Source organism: Trichechus manatus, unplaced genomic scaffold (genome assembly GCF_000243295.1).
Source record: "Trichechus manatus latirostris isolate Lorelei unplaced genomic scaffold, TriManLat1.0 scaffold00023, whole genome shotgun sequence".
Taxonomy (NCBI): domain Eukaryota; kingdom Metazoa; phylum Chordata; class Mammalia; order Sirenia; family Trichechidae; genus Trichechus; species Trichechus manatus.
Genome location: NW_004443959.1, coordinates 18,324,510 through 18,351,347, shown reverse-complemented (window position 1 = coordinate 18,351,347; position 26,838 = coordinate 18,324,510). Strand labels below are relative to the sequence as shown.

At 40.1% G+C, this 26,838-nt stretch overlaps 1 protein-coding gene across 4 annotated transcripts in view; it reads right to left on the bottom strand.

The window, feature by feature from the left end:
- MYT1L (myelin transcription factor 1 like) overlaps positions 1–26,838 on the bottom strand; it is a 216,084-nt gene that overhangs the window by 114,145 nt on the left and 75,101 nt on the right. For all 4 annotated transcript variants that reach the window (XM_023728299.1, XM_023728300.1, XM_012554559.1 and 1 more), the window contains exons 7-11: positions 23,224–23,314; positions 21,305–21,412; positions 13,789–14,000; positions 4,349–4,599; positions 1,736–1,972 (exon numbers count right to left, since the gene is read on the bottom strand). In XM_023728299.1, the coding sequence (XP_023584067.1) occupies positions 1,736–1,972; positions 4,349–4,599; positions 13,789–14,000; positions 21,305–21,412; positions 23,224–23,314 (899 nt within the window). The remainder of the gene's footprint in view (positions 1–1,735; positions 1,973–4,348; positions 4,600–13,788; positions 14,001–21,304; positions 21,413–23,223; positions 23,315–26,838) is intronic.

Sequence of the window (26,838 nt, the reverse complement as noted above, 5' to 3'; positions counted from 1 at the left end):
TTTCCCATTTGGTCTTTTCTCGCCCAACAACCAGGGAGACTGTTTCCCATTTGGTCTTTTCTCGCCCAACAACCAGGGAGACTGTTTCCCATTTGCTCTTTTCTCGCCCAACGCTCAATACATGGTTGTTGGTAAACTGCTGCCATCGATGGTACTTTTAACCTACACAAAGCTTAAACTCTGTATCTAAAAACATTTTAGAGCTGAGATTTTCCTAACCATCGGTAAGCATTTTGCATGTATGTGCTTTTAAGACCCAAGGCAATAGAAAACTAATTTAGATGCATGTTGAAATTTTTAATCATTCTTACACAGCATTTTCTTTTTTTTTTTTAGAAAGAAATTACTTTTAAAAAGGAACTCTGATGGCGCAGTGGTTAAAGCACTTGGCTGCTAACCAAAAGGCCAGTGGTTCGAATCCACCAGCTGCTCCACCGAAGAAAGATGTGACAGTCTGCTTCCGTAAACATTACAATCTCAGAAACCATATGGGGCAATTTTACTCTGAGTCAGAATCAACTCGATGGCAGAGGGTTTTTTTTTTTTTTTAAGTCTGCTTTTGAGAATTATGTCCAGTTACAGTAACAGAGAAATTCCCATAGATGGCACTACTCAGCAAAAGGGCTTCGTAAGTACAAGTACCTCGCACAATTAGCATCTGCTTCTGTGACAGGCAATATGATGAAAATATTCCTGTTGATTTAGAAGGGCTTAATTTTAATCAAAATAAATTTTGTGATTCAGTTATCATGCCTTATTTGGTAGTCATGATTTAACTGTAGGGGAGAAAAATACCTCAAAATTGAGCTTGCCACTCAGATTCCATTGTCTTTTACACTATCCAGGTACTTAAATCAGCTTGAAGAATAAAGATAATAGGCTTTGAGATGTAATGGCCTTATAAGCACATTGCTTCCTTGCCAATTCTTACATATAACTATTGTTTCCTTTCCCCCCATCCCCTTGTTTCTGTAAGACACTATTGCTTTGAGGTGGTCTCCCTATTGTACTCAAGAGGAATTTCCATTTTCATTGAATAAAGAAGATGTCATAATTTTCAGAATTGAACACTGGAGAAAAAGTCAGCCAAATAAAGAATAAATTATTCCTCATTTCTTTCCTTAGCTTAAAGGGTAGTTAATAACCTAAATTTGAAATTATAACGACTTCAAAAATATGTTCCTGACACCGTAGGTGTTTTGGTAATATTGCAGTCCATGAACATTTAGGCGACTGAACTGCAATAAGTTATTTAAGGCTGGAGTATACTGTCTCGAATATTTTAAGTTTCTTAAAGAAAAGACACTGTCCCTAGCTTCAAAGAGCTAGGTAATAAATGGTTGACTGTTTGCTCTGAAAGTATTTAAGACTGTTGTCAGTTTCTACCTGCAGAGAACATTCTGTATTATAGTAAGTAATACGCCACCCAGGAAAACGCATTGGTATGCTGGCTGTTTATAGAATGCTGTAGACAGATCATTTGCGACAACATACAGTTGTTAGAAAATAATCATTTATGATACAGTCAAAATTTGTTTTGCTCAAATCAACGTTAGTTACAAATCTCTTCCGGGTCAGCACAAAATGTTTTTTATGTCCTAATAAGCTCAGGGTCCTATTTAAAGAGGAAATACATTTGGTCTTAAGGTGTGTGCAAATGGCACTTTGTTTTAGCTGAGGCCCAATTTTAAAGCTTAGGAGTCTACATAGTTAGGTTTCAACGAAAAGGACATACAGTAATCTCTTTGGGATCATCCTCATCTATCCTTCTGGGTTTCATTTTGGTGTAGTCTACTGGCAAGTCCCAGCAGTCCCCCTCGTTCAGTTGAAAACACCGATTGTTCATCACCGCCTGTTGTTGGGGAGACATAGGCTCCAGAGGAGTCAAAATGGGGCAACAGCCATCTCGCGGCCTCTGCTTATTCATGCTGAGGTCCAGAGTCCCATTTTCATCCACCTCCATGTCTGGATTCTGTCAAAATAGAGAGACACAGTAATTTGGCTTATGCCTGACTATCTTATAACCACCATGCTGTTATCTGCCCAGACTATAATCCTGTCTTCAGCCAATATAGAATTCAAACGCTGAATTCCTTACATTCTCATTAAAGGTTACACAAACTTCTAAGGTAAGCAGAAAGGGTCTGTTGGTACATTTCTTTTATTCAATGTTTATCTGTGAGAATGGTTGGAGAATGCATCTAACTATTTCTGTACCTTCTTATTTCCTTATTAAATACATCTCCGTTTTTAGAAACTAGCCTAGTCAGAAGAAAACCAAACAAGTGCCTAATTTCAATCCCATCCCAGTCCAAGTACTTTTTAAGAGATTAGAATTACACACGTGCGCACGCACACATACATCAGCTTGCAATTTTTCCTTAGTTCCATTGATACTAATAGCTCAAAGGTTAGACAGGAGAAAAACAAAAGAAATAGAAGGATGAAGTGGGGAGGGAGAAGGAATTAGAATTTATTTTCTAATACAAAATCCTATGTTAAACAGAATTTTCCATTCTAAGACAGGGAGAAACGCAATAACAGTTCAAAATCTCTCCACCACAATGATTACAGTCTGACCTACTGTAAGTTTCAGCAAACCTGCAATTTAGTCAACTGGTTTAAAAAAAAAAAGCAGCACAGGGTGAGGATTTTTTTTTAAATGATGCTTTGAAACAAATCAAGAATTCTTCTGAGCTTGCCTTTCAGTAAAAAAGAGAGAAGGAAGGACAAGTGGGGGACAGAAAGTAAGAAAAATTAAAATATCCCCAACAATCCTCCATTTTTTCCCTAAAGAGTTACAGTCTCTTGAGCAAAAATCTGATTTCAGCCTGGCAGGGAAGCTGCTGCCGGACTCAAAGGTCTAGCAGTTCTCATTCCTTTCCAGGTAACAGCAGGAGGAAGCCTGCAATGAAAATGCCATCCGTTGGGCTGTTACCTTGATACGTTACCCACTATTATTCAACCTGAACTCTGTCAAAGTGCATTTCTGACAGCAGCTCTGACACTCATTTAAGCTTCATAATGTTGGATTTATTCTCTTAGTTTAATTTTAATAAAGTGGAAAAAAATGGGAAGGGTTTACTGTTTTCTCCCTCTCTCTCTCTCTAGTCACAGAATCTCTTCCATGCTAGTCTCGCATCTTAGCAACCTGATCACAACGAAAATTGCATGCCCCTGACAATTCTCCAATATATAGGAATAAAGATATTAATAGAAAAGAAAGCATTTGCAAAACATAAAATTACTGACCTTTCTCCATTCATACAAATTACAATTATTTCTAACAACTACTGTCAGTGTGGTGAGCTCATGGTGCATGGCCAAGAAGCTTTAGATAAGAGAGAAAGAAAACCTTTGTTTTTCTGGAAAAGAGGCGAACATGTCCGCCTGCTCAGCCTCTCCTCTGAGAACATCCAGTACAGCGGGCTCCCTGGCACTGCCTGGCTCTCCTGCGCCACCTAGCGGCCTCCGCGAGGTAGCTTTCTCTTAGTTCTCTGGCGCATCTTAACTCTCTTCTGCTATCAGCGTATGCAATGAATTGATGGATAAGAAAATTAAAAATCTAAAACCTCCATAAACATTGCATAACATTTTAGCATCTATGATTTATTTAAACTAATGAGTGCCAGCTATGACTGCAGGAAAGATGAGAAGTTAGTGTGAACATCAGATTTTTTATTTTATTTTATTTTACTTTGTTTTCCTAGTATGTTCTAATACATTGGGAGTGGGGCGAGGGAACATTCCCGGGCATGTTATTTGATAATGGAGCTATTAAATCTTGTGAATGTTTAAAGTTCAAGTCATATTGCTTCTTCAGTTTGGTATTCTCTGTGTTGCCATTTGAAACAACAAAAAAAAAATCGTGTGGTACCCAACGTTCACAGAAGTGGTCACTGATTCTAACGCTTAGGGTCCATTTGTACATACTAATCTAACAGACCTGATCATCTGTCCTCCTTTAGAAAATGAGTACTGTTAAGAAAATGGTGCCATTAAAGCTACTGTAAGCAAACATGCACTAATTTTTCAAACTAAAAAAAAGGAAAAAGAAAAAGGTTTTATGTAATCATTGAGTCCACAAATTACAGCAGAATTTAAATCCTAGGCTGCTATCATTAGCTCCGGATTTTTAAGATCGTCAGTTTGACCTGGATTGAAGTGACTCAGCATCATTATTTTTATTTGACTGCATTAAAAAAAAAAAAAAGCTGTAGCTTTTTGCTGGGGAGAAAGCCGCCTTTAAGAGCCAGCGCAGGGCAGCGCGCCCCTCCCTCTGAGGCCTCCGCCCAGGGCCCGGTCGGGGTGGGGTGGTGGCAGCTGCAGCACGGAACGGAGCGTTTACCCGGGCTGCACAGAGGTCCTGAGGTTTAGTGGAGAGGTTCTGAGGCATCTCTCGGCAGCGGGTGGACAGGTTGAGAATGGCCGTGGCAGCCATGTGGGCCGCCTCCATGTCATGCGTGTAGTCAAAGCTGCTCTTGCTGCAGGTGCTGCTGGCGCTGCTGCCGCCCCCGCAGCTCATGTTGCTGCTGCTGCTGGGGGCGTAGCTGCTGGTGGTGCTGCTCGTCGGGCTGGAGTTCTTACAATACCGCTTAGCTGCGGGGAGGCGCGGGACAGAGACACGGGGGACAAAAGAAAGAAAAAAGATGACTCAAGAGACCTAGCACACTACGCAAATGAACCCAACCCAGCCCAAGCCAAAACACCCCTGCTGTCTTCTTTCGCCCCTCCAATCTGCATCCTAACTCCTAGTTCTTTTTTTTTTTTTTTTTTAACATACAATATCACTGGGGGGCGGGGGGGGGGGCGCGGGGATCTAACGATGTCAACGGGTTTTTTCATTTAAAAAAAAAATTAAGCTTTTTTTTCTTTTCTTTTTGGTAACTGTGCTTGTTTGAATGAGGAGAGAGTTGGGGGCTGGGCGAGGGTGAGGACTTGGGCATGCATACATTCCTTAAACGAGCTGTTCATTAAGCAGATGGAAACCACCGCTTAGCAAGTAATACACTGAAAGGCACACCCCTGGTAAGGATTTGGGCTAGAACAGAGGGGAAAGTGAGGGGCAGCGCAGCCTGGTGAGGGCCCGAGGGAGTCAAGGCTTTCTCTCCACTCCTAATTGCGGGTTAGCTCATTTGGCGACTGGGACCTCCGCGGATGACTCATCGGTCAAGCGATTGGCTGGGTGGAGGCCAATCAGAGCTCACTGTTGTAATGTGCAGGCGACCCAGGTGCACAACACGCCCGGGGGCCACCTCCTAGGCCTGCCGGATTGGGCGCCCTTTGGGAAGCGGATTTCCGGCCAGCCATACAGATCAGACTCATAGGGTCGGTAGGAGTCGGAATCCACTGGAGGGCAGTGGGTTTTTGGTTCAGACAGACCAGAAACTCCTTTCCTTAAGAAAATACTTCTATAATTTTAATAAAGAGCCACACCAGTGCAATAGTGATGGCTGAGGGGAAGAAAATAGCATATCCCTGTGGCATAAATAAGCTCAAGATCAATTTAAAACAATTCAGAGTGGCCGCTTGGTGATCCTCAGATCCGAATGGTACATACCACATGTGGTACAATCTCTTTATATTTAATAATCTGTCTATCACCCAGCGACAGGGCTTCACTTAAAGGATTCTGGCTGCTTAGTATTCTTTTCTGAACAATCCTCATCACTAACAGTCTAACAGGCACTTAAGAGATGGTGTTATTTTTTAGAGCTGTTTAAAAATCTCCTTTAGTACTTGGGTGAGAAAACGTTTGCATCAATGATTTATTATGATGGGCTCTTTTTTACTTATTATCATTGACAGGATCAGTTAAAGTCACAGGATCTTCATTTGCCCAAAGGCCAGATATTTTGTCTTGAATCAGTGGAGTAAGTAAGGAGAGCCTAGAGGATGTGGGAAGAACTCCCACAAAAATATCTTCTTCAGCAAGGTCTTAAGTCCCTCATTAGAGATGCACTCCTTTTAGTAAGCACGGCTGCTTGGAGTGGTTCTGTCTTTAAAACCCAAAGTATCTTTTAAGAGGGGTAGCACACGGCCTCTGGCACCTTATTTCCAAAGCTTTCCTCCTTGGCCAGCATGAGGGTGTGGCCTGAGTGGACTTGACGAGGGGCCAGGGATGGGGCAAGGGGAGGTTTCATGGAAAGAGAGAGCAACTGCTGCATACTAATTTGGAATGGTTTCCAGTTTTGCTTAGGGCCTGTCCTGATCCTAGCTGGCAAAGCCCTGGGCTAGATACTTCTGATGGAAACCTCAATTATGGCTGTTACTGGAAGGACGGAGGGAGGGATTTAACATGCTGTCACTGGTCTCGCTGTTGTCCCGTTCTACAACTGGAGGCCTTCCACCCTTCAGGAGGACGTCCTTTGCATGTGCCCTCCCAAATGGGAAGAAACAAAACAAAACAGATCTACACACAAAAACCTGTTAATCGAGCTAACACGATTGTTCGGAGAAATATTAGGAAATTACCCCCAAACACTTTATTAAAATACAAATAACAAAAGAATTAAGCTTTCGTCATTGATTAATTTTGATTTGGGACCGCAGAATATGTCTTAATGACATGAAGAATGAAGCTCATTATTTCCACATCACAGTAGTGACACTTGTCAAGCATAGGCAGCCACAGGGTTAGCATAGTGGGATGACTGGAGCCCCAGAACCTAGCTGGGCCGACCCCCAATCTCATCTCTGCTCCCTGCCAAAAGTTCTAAAGCAAACCATACAAGCAACTAAGCCAGTAGCTATTTCATACCCAGTTGCCCTGCATGCACCAGAGGGTCAGTTTAACGACAACAACAAAAAATTTATGATGTATGAGAAGTAAACCAAAACAAAACCCACTGCCTTCGAGTCGATTCCAACTCATAGCAACCCTATAGCACAGAGTAGAACTGCCCTGTAGGGTTTCCATGGCTGTAAATATTTATGGAAGCAGACTGCCACATCTTCCTCCTGCAGAGGGGCTGGTGGGTTTGAATTGCTGAACTTTTGGTTCGCAGCCAAGCACTTTAACCACTGTGCCACCAGTAACTTGAGATCATATTACTTCTATTATGTTAATCTAAATTAGCACAACAACAGGGAATAACTGTTACACTGTTGAGGAGTGCAAGCATTACTGAGACAAGCGTCTGACAACATGTGTCCTTTTTTTCTCTTTGTAACGCGCCTTATATAAGTAGCAGAACTACACAGTGGGGGAGGTGGGTAGTGGCTGCTCTGAGCACAGTCCCCCTGCAGCCTTTGGGAGCCCACCGATGCCTGCTCTTCAGGCGTGTGCAGCAGAAGTTGAGAAACTGATGCAGCTCCTACAAGCGGGCAAAACTGTGACTTGGGCCAGTCCTGCCCGGACCACCCATGGGGCTAACGGGGAGCAAAAGAGAGGTGGTAAAGCCCCACCATCACTGCTGCTCCAATCCATGCACCAACCTGTTAGTAAGCCCCATAAACCACACTCAAACTGTGTACCTGTTAATTTGTGGTTCGTGATACTCTGACATGGTCTACAGTTCACGGCTTTACATGGTTTAAAATTCTCTTACAAAAACAGAAGTATAAAACTTGTAGGAGAAAGAAAATAATACTTATGTGGTGACTTTTTTTTTTTCTCCTAGTGAGGGCTAGCCACTTGCTCAGGAAAAATACGTGGTCCACATAGATAAGAAAAATAACATAGCGTTGAAATGAATTTCAATTTCTAAAAAAAAATGAAAGGAACGAAACGTATCTCTGTAACAAATTGTCACAAACATGGGTCAGCTTGGAGGAGAGCAGTCAATCAGTTCCAATAAGTCCCAATAAGAGATGATTTATTGCATGTGGTAGGGATACATAGAGAGCGCTAGTTACTAAGAGAAAAACTAGGGACATTATACGGTGAACTTCTCTGACAATAATTACGTTTTACATTGGTATAGCTCTGCATAGTTTATAGGATACTATCATATTATTTCATTTAACTATCTCCACCATCCTGTGAGATACTACAATATGCTCGTTTGATGATGCAGAAACTAAGGTTTAGCAAAGTCAAGATGAAGGTCCACAGAGGCAATAGCCAGGACTGGAGTCAAGGAAGCCAGGTCTCCTGATCTAATCTAGCATTTTATCCGTGAAAAAATGCTATCTCTATGTGAAAATATTCAACTAAGAGGGATCTTTAACATCATTAACACTGCTGCAGTTCTCTCTCTCATCTTGCTTGAATTGCTTTAAATTATCTTAAAATTATGATTCTATTATAAAAGGCATGGATGTAATAGTACATCTACTTGGACAAATGTTTGAATCATAAGATTCTACTCCTGGATTAGGTCAGGTAGATATGATGCCTACACAATGTTGGCAAGTGACTGAACTGTCAGGAATTTGTTGATGAATTTATCCATGCAAATCATTCAAATGATCAATTGTGGCAATACTTCCATAGGTATCCTTTAACAATCCTATTTTGATTTTATTCAAAATTAAAGTAAGAGTTTCTATACTTTAAATCTTCCAGGAAATGAAGGTCTTTAGTCCTAATGATTGTCGCTTATTTGTAAATGTTTGTAAAACTATTATTATCAGTAATCATGGCCGCCTCTGAGCATTTCCTCTGGCTCATGACTTTTCTTTCCTGATCATGTTTGACAGGCACTGCATTGTGACATCTGGGGGCGGGGGTTGCTGCTGAGCAGCAAGCCTCAAGCAGCGGGGGTGATCTTCAGGATGGCGCTGCTGTTCTCATCCCTCTTGCCCAATACTGACAGAGCCCCTGCTTGGTCAGATTAGAGCAGATTAATAGGGTCGAATGCACTATCTTTCTCTTTTGCTAAAAAAGCTGTAATCAATCAAATCATTTTTCAATCAATCAGCAGACAAGAATTGGTTAATTTTCTTCTATGTGTCCAGCATATCACTGGAAATTATGAGAAAAGAATGGTTTTAACTCTAGAGTGCCACAGTTGTACATGATAACATCAGCAATCCACTCGATTTTTTTAAACCATACTGAGAAATATCTTTTCAATTATTCTATGTCCTCTACTGCAGGAAGAAGGAAAACTCTCCAGGATTTGTAGTGGTTAAATATAGCTATATACATAAATTAAAAAAAAAAAAGCTTCCAAACAGAATACTTTTTATTAACCTACTCTGCTTGTGAGTCTTACTAAATGTGCATAAGTTACTTTCCTACTTCCTTCTACTCCACCACCTGCAAATGGCGCTGCCTTTTATCTATTAGCATTTTCCTGTAGGGACTAGATAAATGTGTCCTTCCCATGAAAACCAGACAAAAATGAATATAATCAAAAGATATCAGTCATAAAGTTTTTGCCATGTAGGACCTGGCTAACGTGTAAGCTTAACAAATTTGATTCAGATCTCGACACACCATAATTTACGACACTGACTTTCATTGTATTTATGTAGGTTCAGGTTTGTGCTTGGTCTTAAGTACATTAAAACGTGGATGCAAAATCTCACATGGAAAGAAAAAAACCTTTCTTGTAAAGATATCCTCTGTGATGCAAATATTTAACTTACGAGATCTGAACTTTTTTCAAATCCAAACAAAGATTCTTGATTTCAACCTCTTACTAATTAGTGATTATCGTTTGCATGGCTTATATCTGCCTGGTGTGCATTGGTACTTTAGGGTTGAAAAGAATCTTAAGACAATGCCTCTTGCCCACAAGGAGCTTACAGTCTAGTGGAACAGAAGACATTTGCACATAAAATTACTAAAGGACAAGACACAGTGCTATACTGTGTGGTATAGATAATTACACAGAAAGGGCATAATGTTGTTCACAAACAATATTTGTAAATTAAGTCCAGAGAAGGGCAGCTGAATCCAGGCTAGAATTTAGTCAGAGAGGACTTAATAAAGGAGATGTGTCTGGAAGCAGATGTTGAATGTAGAGAGTGTGTGGTTAGATAAAGAGTTTTCCAGCTAGAGAAAAGAGCAGCCAATCCCAAAGGTTGGCATGGAGTAGGGCAGGTGTGTCGTGGGAAAGGGGAAGTTCTGGGTTAGAAGGATTAACAAGAAGATGAAGGGAGGGGAATGACTAGGGGAAGACTGGCCAACGCAGTGAGAAGAGACTGAGGTGACGTGGCCTGGACAAAGGTAATGGCAGTAAGATGGAGAGGCTGAGCAAATCTGAGTGATGTTGAATGTGAGGAGGGAAAAAGAGAAAGTTCAAAGATGTTCAAAACTTTTTAATCCCTAGAGAATTTAAAAGTTGGGAATAAGCAAAAGGGAGAATTGTAGGAGGGAGTTCATTCTTGGGCTGGGAATTTAATATGTTATAAACAAACGGAGTGTGATATTTTGCCTGGAGATACAAGTGGAGATATCTTATAGCTGGGGTCAGCAAACTTTCTTCGTAGAGGACCAGATAGCCTTTGCAGGCCATATGGTCTCTATCACAACTACTCACTCAACTCTGCTGTTGAGCTCAAAAGCAGCAGTAGAGAATCTGTAAATGAATGAAGATGGTGGTGTTCCAATAAAACTTTATTTATGGACACTGAAATTTAATTTCATATGATTTTCATGTGTCACAAACTATTCTTCTTCTTTGGATTTTTTCCAACTATTTAAAAATGTAAAATCCATCCTTAGCTCACCACAAAACAGGTGGTGAGGTTGGATTTTGTTTGTGCGCTGTGGTTTGTGACCCTTGTAGTAAGCCAAGGAAAAATGTGAGTTTGGAACTCACGTGAGAGGACAGAGTCAGAGACACAGATTTGGCAATCATCAGTTCTTTCTTATCCTTCTTCTTAATAATTTCTCACGCATGGATTTCCAAGTCCTAGAGGAGAGTGCCAAACTCCTCAGCATAGCAAATGAAGCAATGCAGTTGGTTCCTTAGAAGTCTCCACAGTTGTCTCCTCTTGCTCCTTCCCAGGCAACTTGCTGCTAGCCTCATCCAACCACTGGCACTTTCTATGAACCCATGTGTTTCCCTGCCTTCCCCAAAGTACAATTTCTACTCAACTTTACGATCTAGTTTCAAATTTGCCACTTTGATAATGCTTATTATAATTCCTTCCAGAAGAATGGACTCCTTACTTCACTGTATTGTTAGTATAGGTTTCACTGTCTTGTATTTTTTTTTGGAATCTCTTCTTTGGAACTTATTATTAGGATGAAAATAATAGGCAGATAGATAAATAGATATATAGATAGATCAATCGTTAGATTAACCGATCAATCGATAGATAGCAACTGGCTCAGTGTCTGGAAAAATGTAGGTGATTACATAAAAGTTCGTTGAGTGTTTTGATCACAGCTGGTATGATCTAAGAGATGGTATCCACAGCCTGGAGAGAGGAGTTCCCTATTCTATCTCATTCTGCATCTGCATGGCCCAGACCTCTTTTTCCCTAAGCATTATGCTTCCCCTGCCCTAAATAGGCTGATTTCACTGTCTTTCTTTAAGAGTAATGACTCAATTAGTTGGGCATCTGAAGCAAGGTCTTGGGGAAGACCCAAGGTAGCTCCAGATGCTGTAATTCGGTAGTATATACTGCCTGGGGCCAAGGTACAGTAATGATTCCTATCAGCTCACATCCCACTGATAGTCCTGACCAAGCCAATCTCATTCTTAGTTGGCACTTTTCTTGATGTTCTAAAAATCTGTTAGATGAATCTAGTGGAATAGAAATAGAGTAGCGTCAATTTTCTTCTCAGTAAATTGTGGTAAGACTGCTTTTCTTGGTCTCCCAAAGTCCTAATATTGAGGTTTTCATTCTCGGTGCTCAATGAATTCTTCTGGCTCAACAGAAAGCATTGCTGTGCCTAAGTTTCTGACAAGAGGTATTTTGCTGGGGAATGTGAGAATTAATAATGTTAAGTAATATGTATCTGTTAAGCTCTTTTCAGTTGGTAAAGTGCATCCATACACACTATTTCAGCCAATCTACACAACCACCCTATGAGGTCAGAGGGTAGAAATGATTACTCCCACTTTACTCTTGAGGAAATGAAAACACAGAAAGCTCAGTTTGTCCAATATGGTACCTCCTATAAATGGTAGTACTGAGACTAGAACCCAGCCGATTTGACTCTGAGTCTGCTTAACTGCATGTGATCATGGAAATGTGCTCCACTGATTATGACTTTATCCAGAAGTCCTCTTTTATTCTAAGGTTACAGTAAATCATAAAAATAAGGTTGAAGGAATAAGGTCGCACAAAACAACAACAATGACAAAACCAACAGGTGGGTAAAAATCAACGTCTAAGGAAAGTAATAACAGAATTACTATAAAAGATGAATGAATTAGAAATCAAATAAGCAGAATCATCAACTATGTGGATGTAATTTCTTTTGATTCTTCATTTATAATTGAATGAATAAAATTACAACAAAACTTGCAATTGGCAAGTTATTACTACAAAAATAAACAATAAAACAAGACTAGTTCTTCTCTGTTATATTCTACAGCACTCCTTTTATTCCACTTATATCTACGTTCCTATATATTAAGAACTGACACACACAGCACAATCAGTATATGATACATTGAAGAAATATAAAATTTCATTCACTGTACAATAATTAATTGTTATTAAGGTGCAAAATAACTTAGAAACATGTGGAGCCACTGGTACTGAATTGAAAAAAGGTTTCAGAATTCCCCAAGCATTAAATGTAAATGAAATTTGTTTTTTGTGTACTATGATTTTAAGTAGATAACTTTTTCAAAGAGGAGCTCGGAAGTCTTTAAAAATCCATCTGTTTTCCTCTGCTACAGAATACCAATACAAGACTTTAAATCATCAAAACTTTTACTCCCTAAAATGTGCCAACTAAATCCATATATCCTGGAATCTAAAGCGAAAGCATGGTTAGACAAATTAATAAAATCAAAGAAATATCATCTTCCCATCTAACGTTAAACTATTCACCAAGTTAACTCTATAATGAAATGGTAACTAGTTTACACCATTGATAGTGGGCTTAAGCAAGAATGGGTAAAAAATAAACTACCCTTTTTCCTGTGAAGCATGTAGTATTTTACTTGTTTTACCAATCTATTTTATTGGTATATTCCATTGTAGCTATGAATTCAGCAAATGACAACACTGTGTCATAACCTGGAAGCCGCTCCGAGACTTCCCTTTTCTTCCCTCTCTATCCCCAGATAGAGAACCAACACAGGAAACTCGGTAAAACAGTAGTTCCCAACTCTTGGCTGCACATCAGAATCACTGGTACACTTTTCAAAAATGCCACTGCATAGGGAATACCCCTAGAGATTCTGATTTAATTGGTTTAGGGTGCAGCCTGGACATTAGAATTTTTAAAAATCTCCCCAGGTGAATCTAATGAGCATCCAAGGTCCAGAACACAGAGGTAAAATAAAACTTTTCAAAAAAAGCCAAGAACTCAGACGTTCTCCCTCTGGCTGTCCTTTGTATTATCTGTCTTGGGTCCATCCATTTGAAAGTCGTTTTTTAAGCTAAGGACGCTATCTTATCAATACCACAAAAACAATGAGCCAGTGGGTTCTCTATCTTCACACTCTGCAAGCAGCAAGAATGTGTTTCTTCGGAAGTATTGAGGGAAGAACATCTCCTTCCCCTGCTTCCCCCTCCACCAGGTTCTCATTTACCCGCACTCGTGTGATACTTTAAGCATACGATGCCATGCTGTGAATGTGGCATTCTTTGGTACCCATCACGTGACCACAGACGCTCGACTAGTTTGTAGGAAATGGATATACACAACAACAACATTATTAACGGCAAATGTGTCTCTCATGTATAAGAGTGTGCACCTCCTACCATCATATCCTTTGGGGGATATATCCCTGGTTTGCACCTTGGGAGCTATGGCTCGCTTGCCATAAGTATGGTTGTCATAACTGTTGTATTCAAACGAAGTCTTGGAATATTTCTCAAGTTCCTTGGCCAAGTTGGAACGAGGAGTGGTTGTGGGGACATTGTTTCTGTAGCCATACTGAGGGATCTCAAGCTGCTTTACAAAGCACATCGGCCTGTAAGTAAAAGAAAACAAACAGTTGGCTTTGTTGTGGCCCTGTGTACGATATGATCTGAATTAAAGACAGAACAACATTTCCTAATTGCACTAAAATTATAATTGTTTTCCCCACTCACTGCTGTTGAGTAGATTCTGCCTCATAGCGACCCTATAGGACACGGTAGAATGGTCCTATAGGGTTTCTAAGGCTAGCCTGTAAATCTTTGGGAAGCAGACTGTCATATCTTCCTCTCATGGAGAGGTTGGTGGGTTCAACTGCTGATCTTTCAGTTAGTAGCCAGGTGCTTAACTGCCGGGCCACCAGGGCTCCCTTTAATTACATAGCACCAGCTAAGCTACCTGGCTAAAAGTCACTTTAACGATTAAAAAGACAAAGAAAAAATATTAAACTTTTTTTTTCTTTATTTTCTTTTTTTTTTAAAAGAGGTCTACTATGCATGATGAAGACATGGATTATGAAGATGGGGAAAGAATCTCACATCTGTGCATTTTCTTTTGCAGTAGTTACAAACAGTAGTAGAAGTTACACATAAATGAGAGGAGCTCGTAAGAAATTTCCCTCAAAAAACTAAGAGGAAATGAAAGAAGTGCTCTTAGGAACATATACAGAGACAAAACTAGATCAAAATTTATCTAGCTGGACAAGAAAATGGAACATGCAGTAATATATTTGACATATATCAGTATATACTTTCAACATTCTTAACCTAGTAGTCATTTATTTTTGGAATAAGATATTTAAATAGAGGCACACTTGATTATTATTCATTCATTCATTCATATTCTACTTTGTTTACGTACCTATGTGTCTGTCTATATTTATCTATCCATCCATCCATCAATCCATCCATCCATTCATCCATCCGTCTCTATCTCTATCTCGTGGGTAGAATTTCTAAACGTCTTACTTGGAATAATTTTAGACTTACAGAAAGTTGGAAAAGCAGTAAAGAGCTTCCTTACACCTTTCACCCAACTTCCCTAATTTTAATATCTTACATAACCACAGGACAATTACCAAAACCAGGAAATTAACCTTGGTATAATATTACTAACTAAACTATAGACTTTAATTGGATTTCACCAGTCTTTCCCACTAATGTCCTTTTTCTGGTCCAGGATCCCATCCAGGATCCCACATTGCATTTAGCTGTCATGCCTCCTTAGTCTCCTCAATCTGTGACTGTTCATCACTGGCTCCTTGTCCTTCATGACCTTGACACTTCTGAAGAGTACTGGTCAGTTATTTTGTGGAGTACAGATAGATAGAGACGTTTAAACATAGAATTCCATAGTTTAAAAAGCCATTTCTCTGTACTTTTTTCAATGTAAAATATTTATAAGAATACTTACATTTTCACATAAGCATCATTTTTGCACACTCTAGCTAGAACAAAATCCTGAATTTTAAGGGCAGGAAGTTTTCTGAGGATTTATTCTTTATCTTTCTATATTATGTGAAATATGTCAAAATAATGACTCAGCAAAAGCTAATGCTTTAGTAGGAAAAACAAAAAGTGGTGAATTCATGTGTTGGCATTAGGTTTACAGCCAATTTATAAAGGATGATTTCTTGAGTAAGACCCCATGTCTTTATTACTGGGATCAGATCTGCAACTATCACCTGTACCTGAAACAGAAGTGTGACATTTCAGCAGACGTATAAAATTAGAATACTGGAAGACGGGAATTTCTCCTGTGAAAGTAGAAAACTTTCTTTGACATAGATGTGCAAATGCTATCCTGGTTGGGTCTCCCTGGACAGTAACCTGAGGAGGGTTTAGTCTTTTCCTTCCCTAACTTATTTTCCACAAGTATTGTTTGAGGGTCTAAATAAATATGCTTGCTCTTGTGTCCTCTCTGTTTCTAAAGGTTGAGCATACGTGTGAACACAGAAGATCTACACTTGCTTTAGGAATAAAGGGTTTAAAAACATTGTTCGGCTTCTTGCGATTCTGAAAGTTCTACACAATTCATTGAAAAAAATTTTAAGAAGATACAAAAAATATAAAAAGAAATGTATCACCTATAATTCTTTCAGTGATAGAAACTGCTCAGATTTTAGTGTATTTTTTGTAGTCAATTTTATATTCATTTAAATTGCTTTTAGAATTTTATATTTTTATGTATTTTGCACTTAACTTTATATGGTGCTTAATTTTCCCTCTGCAACTTAGATGTTTTTAAAAAAAGTTATTAATAGCTGCATATTAAAATCAATGATTAATATAATTAATTACTTTCCAACTTTACATTACTTTTTTGCTATTATATACTATAATATTTATATTATATATTGTTGTGTGCTGTCAAGTCAATCCTGACTGATGGCAGCCTTATAAGTCAGAGTAGAACTGCACCATAGGGTTGCCCAGCTATAATCTTTACGGGAGCAGGTTGCCATGTCTTTTCTCCTCTTGGTGGGTTTGAACCTCCAGACTTTCAGTTAGCAGCTGAGTACCTAATCACTGAGCTAGCAGGGCTCCTTACATATTACATATCTGTTATATATTGCCTAATAAGCATTCTTATTTGAGAGTTAGAATAGTAGGTAAGCTTTAGTTACCATGTGGTACTTGCACAGATATCAAACCAATTGAATTAAAAATGTTGTGAGACATCCTTGACTCCTTTTTTCTCTCATATCCCACATCCAATTCATCAGCAAACCCCATCAGCTCTACTGCCAGAATATATGCAAAATGCTAGCTTTACCACTGCTCTAATTTACCATCTCCTAACTGGATTGGAGCCCTGGTGGCGCAGCGGTTAAGAGCTTGGCTGCTAACGAAAAGGTTGGTGATTCGAATCCACCAGCCACTCCTTGGAAATCCTGCGGGGCAGTTCGACTCTGTCCTATTGGGTTGCTATGAGTTAGAATTGACTCAACAGCAGCTGGTTTTTTAATAAATGAATCTTTTTCTTCTTTTGTTATTTCCTGAATTTAGATCGGTTTTGGGGCAGTTACCAACTTTGAATAACTAGATTTTTTAAAAAGTAAGCCACCTGTTACATGTTGTTGTGGTTAGGTGCTGTCAAGGAGGTTCCCACTCATAGTGACCCTATGTACATAGAACAGAACACTGCCTGGTCCTGTGCCGTCCTCACAATCATTGCCATGTTTGAGCCCATTGCTGTAGCCACTGTGTCAATTCATCTCATTGAGGGTCTTCCTCTTTTTTGCTGACCCTCTGCTTTACCAAGCATGATGTCCGTCTCCAGGAACTGGTCCCTCCTGATAACATGTCGAAAATACGTGAGATGAAGTCTTACCATCTTTACTTCTAAGGAGCAGTCTGGTTGTACTTCTTCCAAGACAGACTTGTTCATTCTTCTGGCAGTCCATGGTATATTCAACATTCTTCACCAACAGTATAATTCAAAGGCATCATTTCTTCTTCAGTCTTCCTAATTCATTGTCTAGCTTTCGCATGCATATGAGGCGATTGAAAATACCATAGCTCAGGTCAGGCTCACCTGAGTCCTCAAAGTGACATCTTTGCTTTTTAATACTTTAAAGAGGTCTTTTGATATATTGCTTACTAGCATCTCTATGCTACCTTTATAGTGACTTAGTAATGGGATGGATTGGCACAGTGGCTGCAACAGTGGGCTCAAACATAGCAACAGTTGTGAGGATGGCGCCGGACTGGGCAATGTTTCCTCCTGTTGAACATAAGGTTGCTATGAGTTGGAGCTGACTTGACGGCACCTAACAATGCCCAAACCAAACCAAACCTGTTGCCATCGAGTCGATTCTGAGTCATAGTGGACACCGCCAGTAATGGTTAAATATCCAATGTATTTACCAAATCACCAACTCATTTATTTTTATTTTATTAATTTAGCCTATTAATCGCTTGTCAAATCAACAAAATAATGTGAGGATTAATTGAACGTTTAGTATTTTCAAGGCATTTTATCAGGTAATATTGGAAGCGCATAAGTGAATAAAACTCAAAGCCTTGCCATTGCACGCGACAGTATTTTAACAGTCACAGTGATAGGAGAATTCCAAGAAGAGGTCACGTTCAGCTTGGGAATCAGTTAAGTTTGAACAGAGAAGACGAAGTGTGAATTAGGTTTTACAGAATGGGTAGAATTGTAAGGTTAAGGTTTAGGGTGGGGCAAGAACATTCTAGGAAAAGAAACTAGAAAGACTAAGGTGCCGAGGGCAGGGACTCTAAGAGCATGTCTGGACATTAGCAAACAATGTGGAAGTTGGGGGCCAGATTGGTAGTAATTTCATTCATCTAGTAGGCAGAGCCAAAAGATTTGGGGCCTGGGATAACTGCAGTCCCTGAGCCTTAAAAAGATTAGGAGCAGGCAGAGGGAGGGGAGACTGCAGCTAGAGGCATTAACTAGAAGGTAGTACTTCCAGTGACAAAACAGAGGCTACGATGGGGCCTGGGGTCTAGGATGTTGGAAATGGGGTTAAAAAGTTGAACAAGATTGAAAGTGCTTACTTAAGTCTTAGGTTCATGTTGGAAAATTTATTTAAAGAATTTGTTTTAACCTTAACCAGTTATACGATTGTAAGTTTAATTCTTTCTTTTTTTTGTTCTGTTCCTTCCTTCCAGTCTCTTTGCTTACCCCATTGAATGAGCAGTTGTATGTTCTAGGCACTGTGGGGAATACAAAGATGACCAAGGCAGAGACCTTGTCCTCAAGGTGCTCACAGGCTGCAAACTCAGCGCTGGAGATCAGCGTTCTCTGCAGCTGGAGAACACAAAAGAGCCCTGGAGGCAAGGCCAATCCACTAGCCCAGCGGCCAAGCTCTGCCTTGGAAAGCCAGGGGCTGCTGTGGGGTTGTTAGTTCACGGTGCCTGGGGTGGCTCTTGGACGCCGCCCTAACTCATTGAGGTAGGGGTCCTTCTTTTTGCTGAAGGTCCTGTCCCACAGTAAACCCAGACCCAGCAGGAGGCACTTAGGGACATTTTTTTGCAGACGAACGATCTTTGGTCCATAACTGTCTGCTTTGTTGGCATTCCCTGTAGCTTTCCATTGCATTAACCTGAAGAAAACGAAACCAAACCCACTGCCATCCAGTCAATTCTGACTCTTAGGGACCCTAAAGGACAGAGGAGAACTGCCGCATACGGTTCCCAAGGAGCGGCTGGTGGATTTGAACTGCCGACCTTTTGGTTAGCAGCCGTTTAACCACTGGCACCGCCAGGGCTCCAACCTGAAGGAAGGGGTCCCTAAGTTATAAAGCCACAGAAACAACCAAAAAGGCTGCTGCTTTAGGCTTCCATATCAAAATGGGGACTCCCGTTGGAACAAGCTGATACTGGAAATTAAATACATTTCTTGCCAGTCTCAATCTGCCAATGGAGCTTCTTGCTTAACTGCATGCGAAGCATTGGCCGTGAAATAAAAACTCCACCTAAATGTACAATGCAGCACACCCCCGGTAACTTTCCAAAGAAGGTGCTGAGCAAGGGATCCTTTCTAGCCTTCTGGAGGTCTGGACAAAACAAGCAAGAGAAAAATTTTAAGAAGATGTCGCAGTTCAAAATTCTCTTCTACCTGTTTTTTTCCGAAAACTCCTTCTGCCAATAACCATAACCATCTCTTCTCAAATGTACATACCCCTGAGGGTTCTGGAGGTGGGCTGGGGTGGGGGAGGCTTCTTGTGCTAGCCCAGCCAATCACTAATGGCTGGGAGTGGGAGCTATGGGGCTCGGGCAGGTGGCACTTACTAGGTATTCACTCTTATCATCTGTAAAGTGAGTCACAGTGATGGAAATACTGGTATACTGGTGGTATTTTAAATTAGTGACACTAACACATACAAAAATTTAGAAGCACATCCAATAAAATTTACTGAGGGATTATCTCTGAATGGTAGGATCATAGCTGGGTTTATTTTCTTATTTTTTTACTACTTATATATTTCACATTTTCTATAAAGATTTTAACTTTCTTGTTGAGAGAGAAAAAGGAGGTTTAATTACTGGGGTAAAATCCATTAAGAAAGCTGTGAAATAATGCACAGGATGAACCAAAAAGATATTAATGTCCCTTGTCTTGTGCTTTTCTTTAAGTGGTTTCTCTTAAAGAAGTAATTAACAGAGGCGAAATACTATATGTACGAAAGTGTTTATTATTATTCTCTCTTTAATGGTAAACGTTGGAAACAATCTAAGGGCCAGAATTTCATTTTGTCACTGATGTTGCGTCCACACAGTAGACTATATGTACCTATTAAAATGACAATTATGATTACTGTATAGAGACATGGAAACGTGTTTCTGGTATGCTAGTGAGTAAAACGTCAGCATATACAATGATCATCGTGGTTTTCAAGTGGACAGGGATTTGAACGGAATGTGCAAAAATGCAAGCAGGATAGAAGGGTTATGGGAGTAGAGAGGCCTTCCTTCACCTCCTGGCCCAATGATCATTCTTCCATAAGCTTAAAAAAGCAGTCGGTCTTTTCCCATTTTAACATTCAATGATTAAGTGATTGCAGGTAAGTCACTTAACCTTTCTGCACTTTGGGTTTTCTTGCTTGTCAAATGGGGATAATAACACCTACTCCCGCCTACCTGATAGGGGTGTCTGAGGATAAAAAGAGATGACAGCTTTGAAGGCTTTTTTTTTTTTTTTTACATAAAAGTGTAAGGTGGTATTACCATCACTGTTACATTTTCAAAACCATTAATACCACCCTGAAGGCTGACGTTATGCCCTCCCTTTCAAATTAGGATAAAATTACTTTCGGCATCTCATTAATTTTTAAAGCTTTGCTTTCTTCTAGCTTTATAGGATCATGAAATATCAGGGCCAGAAAGAAAACCAGAAATAATTTTGTGTAATTCTCTCATTTAAAAAGTTACAGTGAGTAAGCGCAGACCCAGAGAGGGGAAGTGACTTCCTCTCCCTTGTTGTTGGCATTTGTTCCCATGGAGTCGATTCCAACTCATGGTGACCCCAAGTATGCAGAGTAGAACTGTTCCACAGGGTTTTCAAGGCTGTGACCTTTCGGAAGCAGATCGCCAGGCTTCCGAGGTACATCTGGGTGGGTTTGAAACGGCAACCTTTCAGCTAGGAGTTGAGTGTTCAACCATATATGCCATCCAGAGACTCTCCTTTTCCTCACACCGCCATTATTCACTGAGCTAGGCGTGGGACCCGGGTCCAGTGACCTTTTAACTACACCAACCACCGCCCTTTATTTCTGTCACTAAGTAAGAAAATCAATCTCATCTAGTATCCCAAGCACCATGAAGAATCTTTTGGACTGAGCTTAGATGAACTCTCGTGAAAATGATACATTCCATGTTTGGGAAATACCTTAGGACTCGGTCTGATGCCTGATTGGATTTTGACACATCACAGCTCTGATGTTTTTCTTGGGCCTTTGCCAGTTTCTCTGCTGCAGCAATAGGGCATCCAGAGAGGCTGCAATTATAGAAAGGGAATTTAATTGTCTTGTCTCACATAGTTTCACATTATGCTGATCCAATTACTACCTTCCACCTTCTGTCCCTTAGTCAATACAAGAAGACTCCAAAGGGTGAGAGGAAGTTTTTCAAACCTGTCATGGGCATTCCTTGTAAAATGAATTTGGAGAACGAGATTGTTTTTCTTTAATTTGGCAAAGAAATAATGAGTGTTTCTAGTTTGCATATTTTCCAATAGACAATGCTGCTGACAGTGCCATGCATAAAGTATACTAAATTCTTTCAAGTTATAACCAGCCAAATTCCATGTCGTTCACAATAACATGAGCCAGTTAAACATTTAGAAGCAGGTTTTGTTCTGTGGTAGCCACCATTTCTGGAGATAGCTTGTGTAGGATGAGCTTTTAAGATGCTCGAGAACGGCAATTAACTGGTTGGAACCAGAAGATGGAGCTCTAAGCTGATTCTATAAAGAACATTGACTGATACAGGGCTTTTGCTTGTGTGTCTGACCTTAGCTCTTTTTGTTCTCCCCAGAAAGAGAAATGAAAATGGGGAAGAAATCAGAATAAACTGTAGGACTACAATAAAATGTTTTTGGGAACTAAATATTTGGGGCTTGGTCTATCCGGATGAGACCGAAGATTGACTCTCTTGTGTTTGAGCTTATTGCTCAGGAAATCATGAAGTCTGCCATGTGCGTGTCTGTGTGTCTATCTGCACATCTGTACAGATACTCCATGTGCATGTAATGTCTCGAAAACATATGATTGGGTTTAGGTTTGAGGAAGAAACAGGTATTGTAAACGCTACATCAGACAGCACTCAGCATGAATATTATACCATGTCAAGCTATTCATCACTTCCTCCTCCTGCAGATTAAGCACAGGAAAATTTCTGAAGGGCACAGCGTTGTGACTTGTCTCATTATAAATTTAACACAAGTAAACCAGACTTAACCAGTCAGACAAGCAAAAAGTAAAGCAATGTGAAGCTTAGTTTCCACCATTCAGGTATGATTTTACCCGACTTTGGGAAGCTGACCCTATAAACTATAAGACAAATGTTAACATAAACACTTTTTAGCTACTGATTGAAAGAAAAAGTTTGTGATGTGAACTGAATATTATAAGCCGCTTAGTAAGTCTTACAAAGTCTGACGAGGACAGAAAAAGTGAATTGGAATATGTCAAGAATAAAAGGGTGATTTTGAGTCTGCTTATTTGCAGCAGTAATACAATAAAAGTCTATTTACCTGGCATGCTACCATCCCAAACGTTCCACTAACCAGCGCTTTTGGACGTCTGCTAGTATTGTGGTCATATCCATACTGATGACCTGAAGCCTCAGCATAGTTACAAGGGGCAGCCAGATTAAGTCATATACTAAAACGTTTTACTGTATTCTAATTCCTAGCTCTGTACGAGAGGTAGCAGTCCAACCCCTTCTTCACCCATGGAGGAGAACTGAGCCTTTACTTCATTGTGTCTAGTTGTCGTAACTGGTTTCCATTTTAGAGATTATAACAAGGATGGCACCTTCTAGGGGACTGTTATCCCCTCTTGGCAAGGTGGGTGAGAGAACTAAAAAAATTCAATCTGCAAAAAAGGAATCTAAGTATTTGTCTTTCTCATGCAATACATGACAGCACTTTTCATTCTTCAAAAATGAGACCAAGGACCATCTGTCTCCTTCGGCAAGAAAAGAGATGTGTGCATGAAAGAACACTCCCTCAGAGGGGTTTGCCAGGAAAGCCGCTGTCGGGAAGCGCCTTCCCTCCAGCGTAGAATCCAGGGATGCTTTGCTTACCTTCTGTGAGAGTTCCTGTTGCTATTTACATGCCCTCGCCCTGTGCAGCCCGGAGTAGGACACTTGAGAACATTTTCATGCATGGCAAGAACTTGACAAGGAGAGGCAAAGAAAACAGCCCAGTATTAAAACACAGAAATGGTCAGAATACAAGAATATGCAATCATTTTAACAAAGGCTGGGTTAGTTTGCGGCAGACAGTCCTACAGACACTTGGGATGGGCATGGTCAGGAAAACGCAGGTAGGAAAGAAAAGAAGGTTGTTTCGACCTTACTCTAATTGGCATGCAAAGCAGGGTGTGCTAGAAGAGGGGGCGTTATGGAGGTTAGAGAATGTAATCATTAAATTGTTTCAGATGGGCTAGTGAAGCAAGGGGCTCCCAATATATTTTCCATCTGTAAGCACTGGATATTGATTAGCCATGTGACAGCATGTAAATTGGTCGTTTGAAAAACATGTTTATACTTTGGAAGCACACAGTATTATGAAAGCGTGGTAGTCAGGAGTGAATAGAAGACCCCAAACCTCATTGTTAAATACAATGAATTTAAATAATGGTTTTTCATTTAGAAATCAACTACTTTACAACTCTTTAAGTAGAATGAGCGAGGACAGTAGGTGTTACGCATTTTACCATGTGAAATTAACATGTAGGAAAGACAGCGTGGACATGCTCTTGTATGCTACAAGGATGCTCCCGGCCAGCTGTTAGAAGATATCTGTCTAAACGTACCCACTAGCGGCGATGGACCTGTGCTTATCGGCTTATTCTCCCTCTTCTGGCACGTTATGAACATGCCCCTACCCTGAGTTATGAGACGTGACTAGTATAGGCTATGGTGCAGGTGGAAAGTCAAGAGGATGGACCCGTAACATTGACCCCTGCAGCAGGATGCTTTGCTCGTCTGAGTTGACTATAAATTCCAGGACTATGAAGTAGCAGTAATGCCTGTTGGAGCTCTCCCTGCCAGTAATGTTTACCTAATGCCAGGTGAACATGGAAGATCTATCAGAAAATAATTATATAATTTTTTAAAAACATTTTTCTTCCTTCTGAAGAATAATCTCTTTCATTCCTTTGAAATCTCCATGTCTCATTTCGGCACTGCATCTTATTTCCACACAATATTGCTGTTCCTTGAGTGCATGCTCTTCTCCTTACTAGGATCACCGTGAGTTGGAATCGATCTTGATGGCACACGACAACAACAACAACGAACTGTGTAAGTTCCCTAAAAACAGAGTCCATTTTTTACTTATCCTATAGCCCCTGCTTAATCCTTAGACATGGCAGATGCTAAACAAAGAGCAATCAAAATAATGAAGAGTCAATTTATGATTCACTTTGGACATGCCTGGAGTGAGGGTATAGGAGGTCTCCTTTCTGCTGGCATCTAGGCACAGTTCCTCTCTCTACTCCCATTACAGAGGATGGAGTGTCCCTCCTCTCTTTCAAAGGGAACTCTTCAATCTGCATTTTTATCTGTCCTTTCTCAGCTCCTCCAGGACATTAATTCACTATAATCATCAATTTCTTTTTTTACCATTTTTTTTTATCATCTGGTTATAAAATCACATAAATACTTTCCACAGAAACCAACTTCCCTCTTCAGTTAAAACTCATCTCTCTCTTTCCTGTCATGCTAAGCTTTTCAAATATGTCGTTGTCCCTGGAGACAGCAAACACCTTCCATGTCTGCCTGTGGTGTAGGTCTCAAATTGATCATGTCTCTCTTTCCTGCTAAGTGGAGACACAGACTCCTAGTCACCATCAACTGGGATTCATCCTTGAGGTGAAATCTATTTGCTGTCCTTTGCACTCTTTACCTCTATTTCCTGCATCCCACACATATTTCTCAAGCTGCTGGATTATGTAAGGCTTCTGTCCCTCACTACTCTTCTAACATCTTTTTTCTGTCAACAATAGCCTTTTGATCAATACATCTAGTGACCTGTTTAGACTTTATCTTTTGGACTTCTTCAGTGCCTCAGGCATCCTCTTCAGATGTTGAACTTTCTCAGAAATACCCTTCTCTTTGGTTATCTGTTGCCTCTCTGACTTCTCCTTCCTCTGCTCCTCCCTTCTACAGACTTCTGTCTGCACTTCCCATTTTTTGACTCTGCTTTTGTTCTTGCTCTAAGCTTTCCTTCTGGGCAATTTCCTTCTCAGTTTCTACTGACACTGCTAAAAGAATGGTATCCAAATAGATGCTTCTGTACCTAAATTTCTCCAGATATCCAAATGTGTTCTCTTGAACTCCTGCTGGAAATATCATACTGCAATTCAAGTTTAAATTGGAAAAATTCAAAGTCATTATTTTCCCTATTAAACGTAGTTTCATTTCTCAATTCCCTATATCTATTATTATATCCTCCTAGCCAGTAACTGGCTACAAGTCTTAGAGTCAGTCACCTCTTTCTCCCCCCGTTTCTCTTGGGCACACATACATTGGTCTTCAAGTCTTACCAGCTCTAGGTCTAGAATGTTTCTTGAATTTGTCCATGTCTTTCCATTCTCACTGACACTGCCTTATTCATGCCCTTATTTGGTGTGTGAAGCATTATAATAACCTTTATAAAATTCCTTGTATTCATTCTCTCTTACAAAGGACCAGCTAACCCACTGACTCGATGAAGCCCAATGGATCTCTCCGGAAGTCATCTGTCCCTTACTTCTCCTTTAAGCTTCTACAGCAGGTTTGTGAATCTCTAACACGCAATTACCGAATTCTGCCTTGTGCTCCTGCCTCTTTTCTCCACTAGATTGTGTGCTCTTTGAGGACCGGAACTGTGTCTCATTCACCTTGGTGTGCTCTGTGGTACTAAAAACAGTGTTGTGAACTGAAGGTACAGAGTGCTTTATTGAATTCAATTGAACAGAAATGATGGTTTTAGGTAAAGTTGGCCTAGAAAAAATTAAAAACAAAACAAAACAGAAAGAAATGCCCTCTGTGGACTCCTTCAATTATTTGTTACATTTTTATGATATTATACAGAACATGTATGACCAAATCTTTAGGAAGGCTTCTCTATAGATACTCGGCGACAGAACTGGAAGATTGATGACGGATCTGAGTTCTCACTTCTTCTCAGGCTAATATTACATCAGGACATGATCTGACCCATGGTTTGTACAAATATATGTAACATCCAACTTGTCAGAATTCATATTTCAATTTTTAATATTTCAAATATTTAGGATTTTCCTGTGAAAACTTGGAATTGGCAGAATTTATCAGTCATAAAATGGAACTGATATTCTACTTTGAAGGGAAAAACGTATAACTTAAGGAAAAATTATATAAAGGAGGTCTTTCTTCTCAAAACATTAGAGCTTGGTCCAAATGCCTCATTTTGTAGATGAGGAAAAGGAAGTACAAAGAGTTTGTAACATGTCCAGCATCACGTAGCTTGTTAGGAGTGAAATTGGAATATCAAACCCAGGTCCCAGAGGAAACAGACAGCCTTGGGAATCAGATAGATCTGGATTTAAATCTCAGCTCTGTTATTTACTTGGGCAAGTTAGTTCTTGCTCCAGTGAATTTAAACAATATTAAACGTTCTCAGTATGCCAGGCACTGTGCTCATCCCCGGGAAGAGGATGATGAAGACTC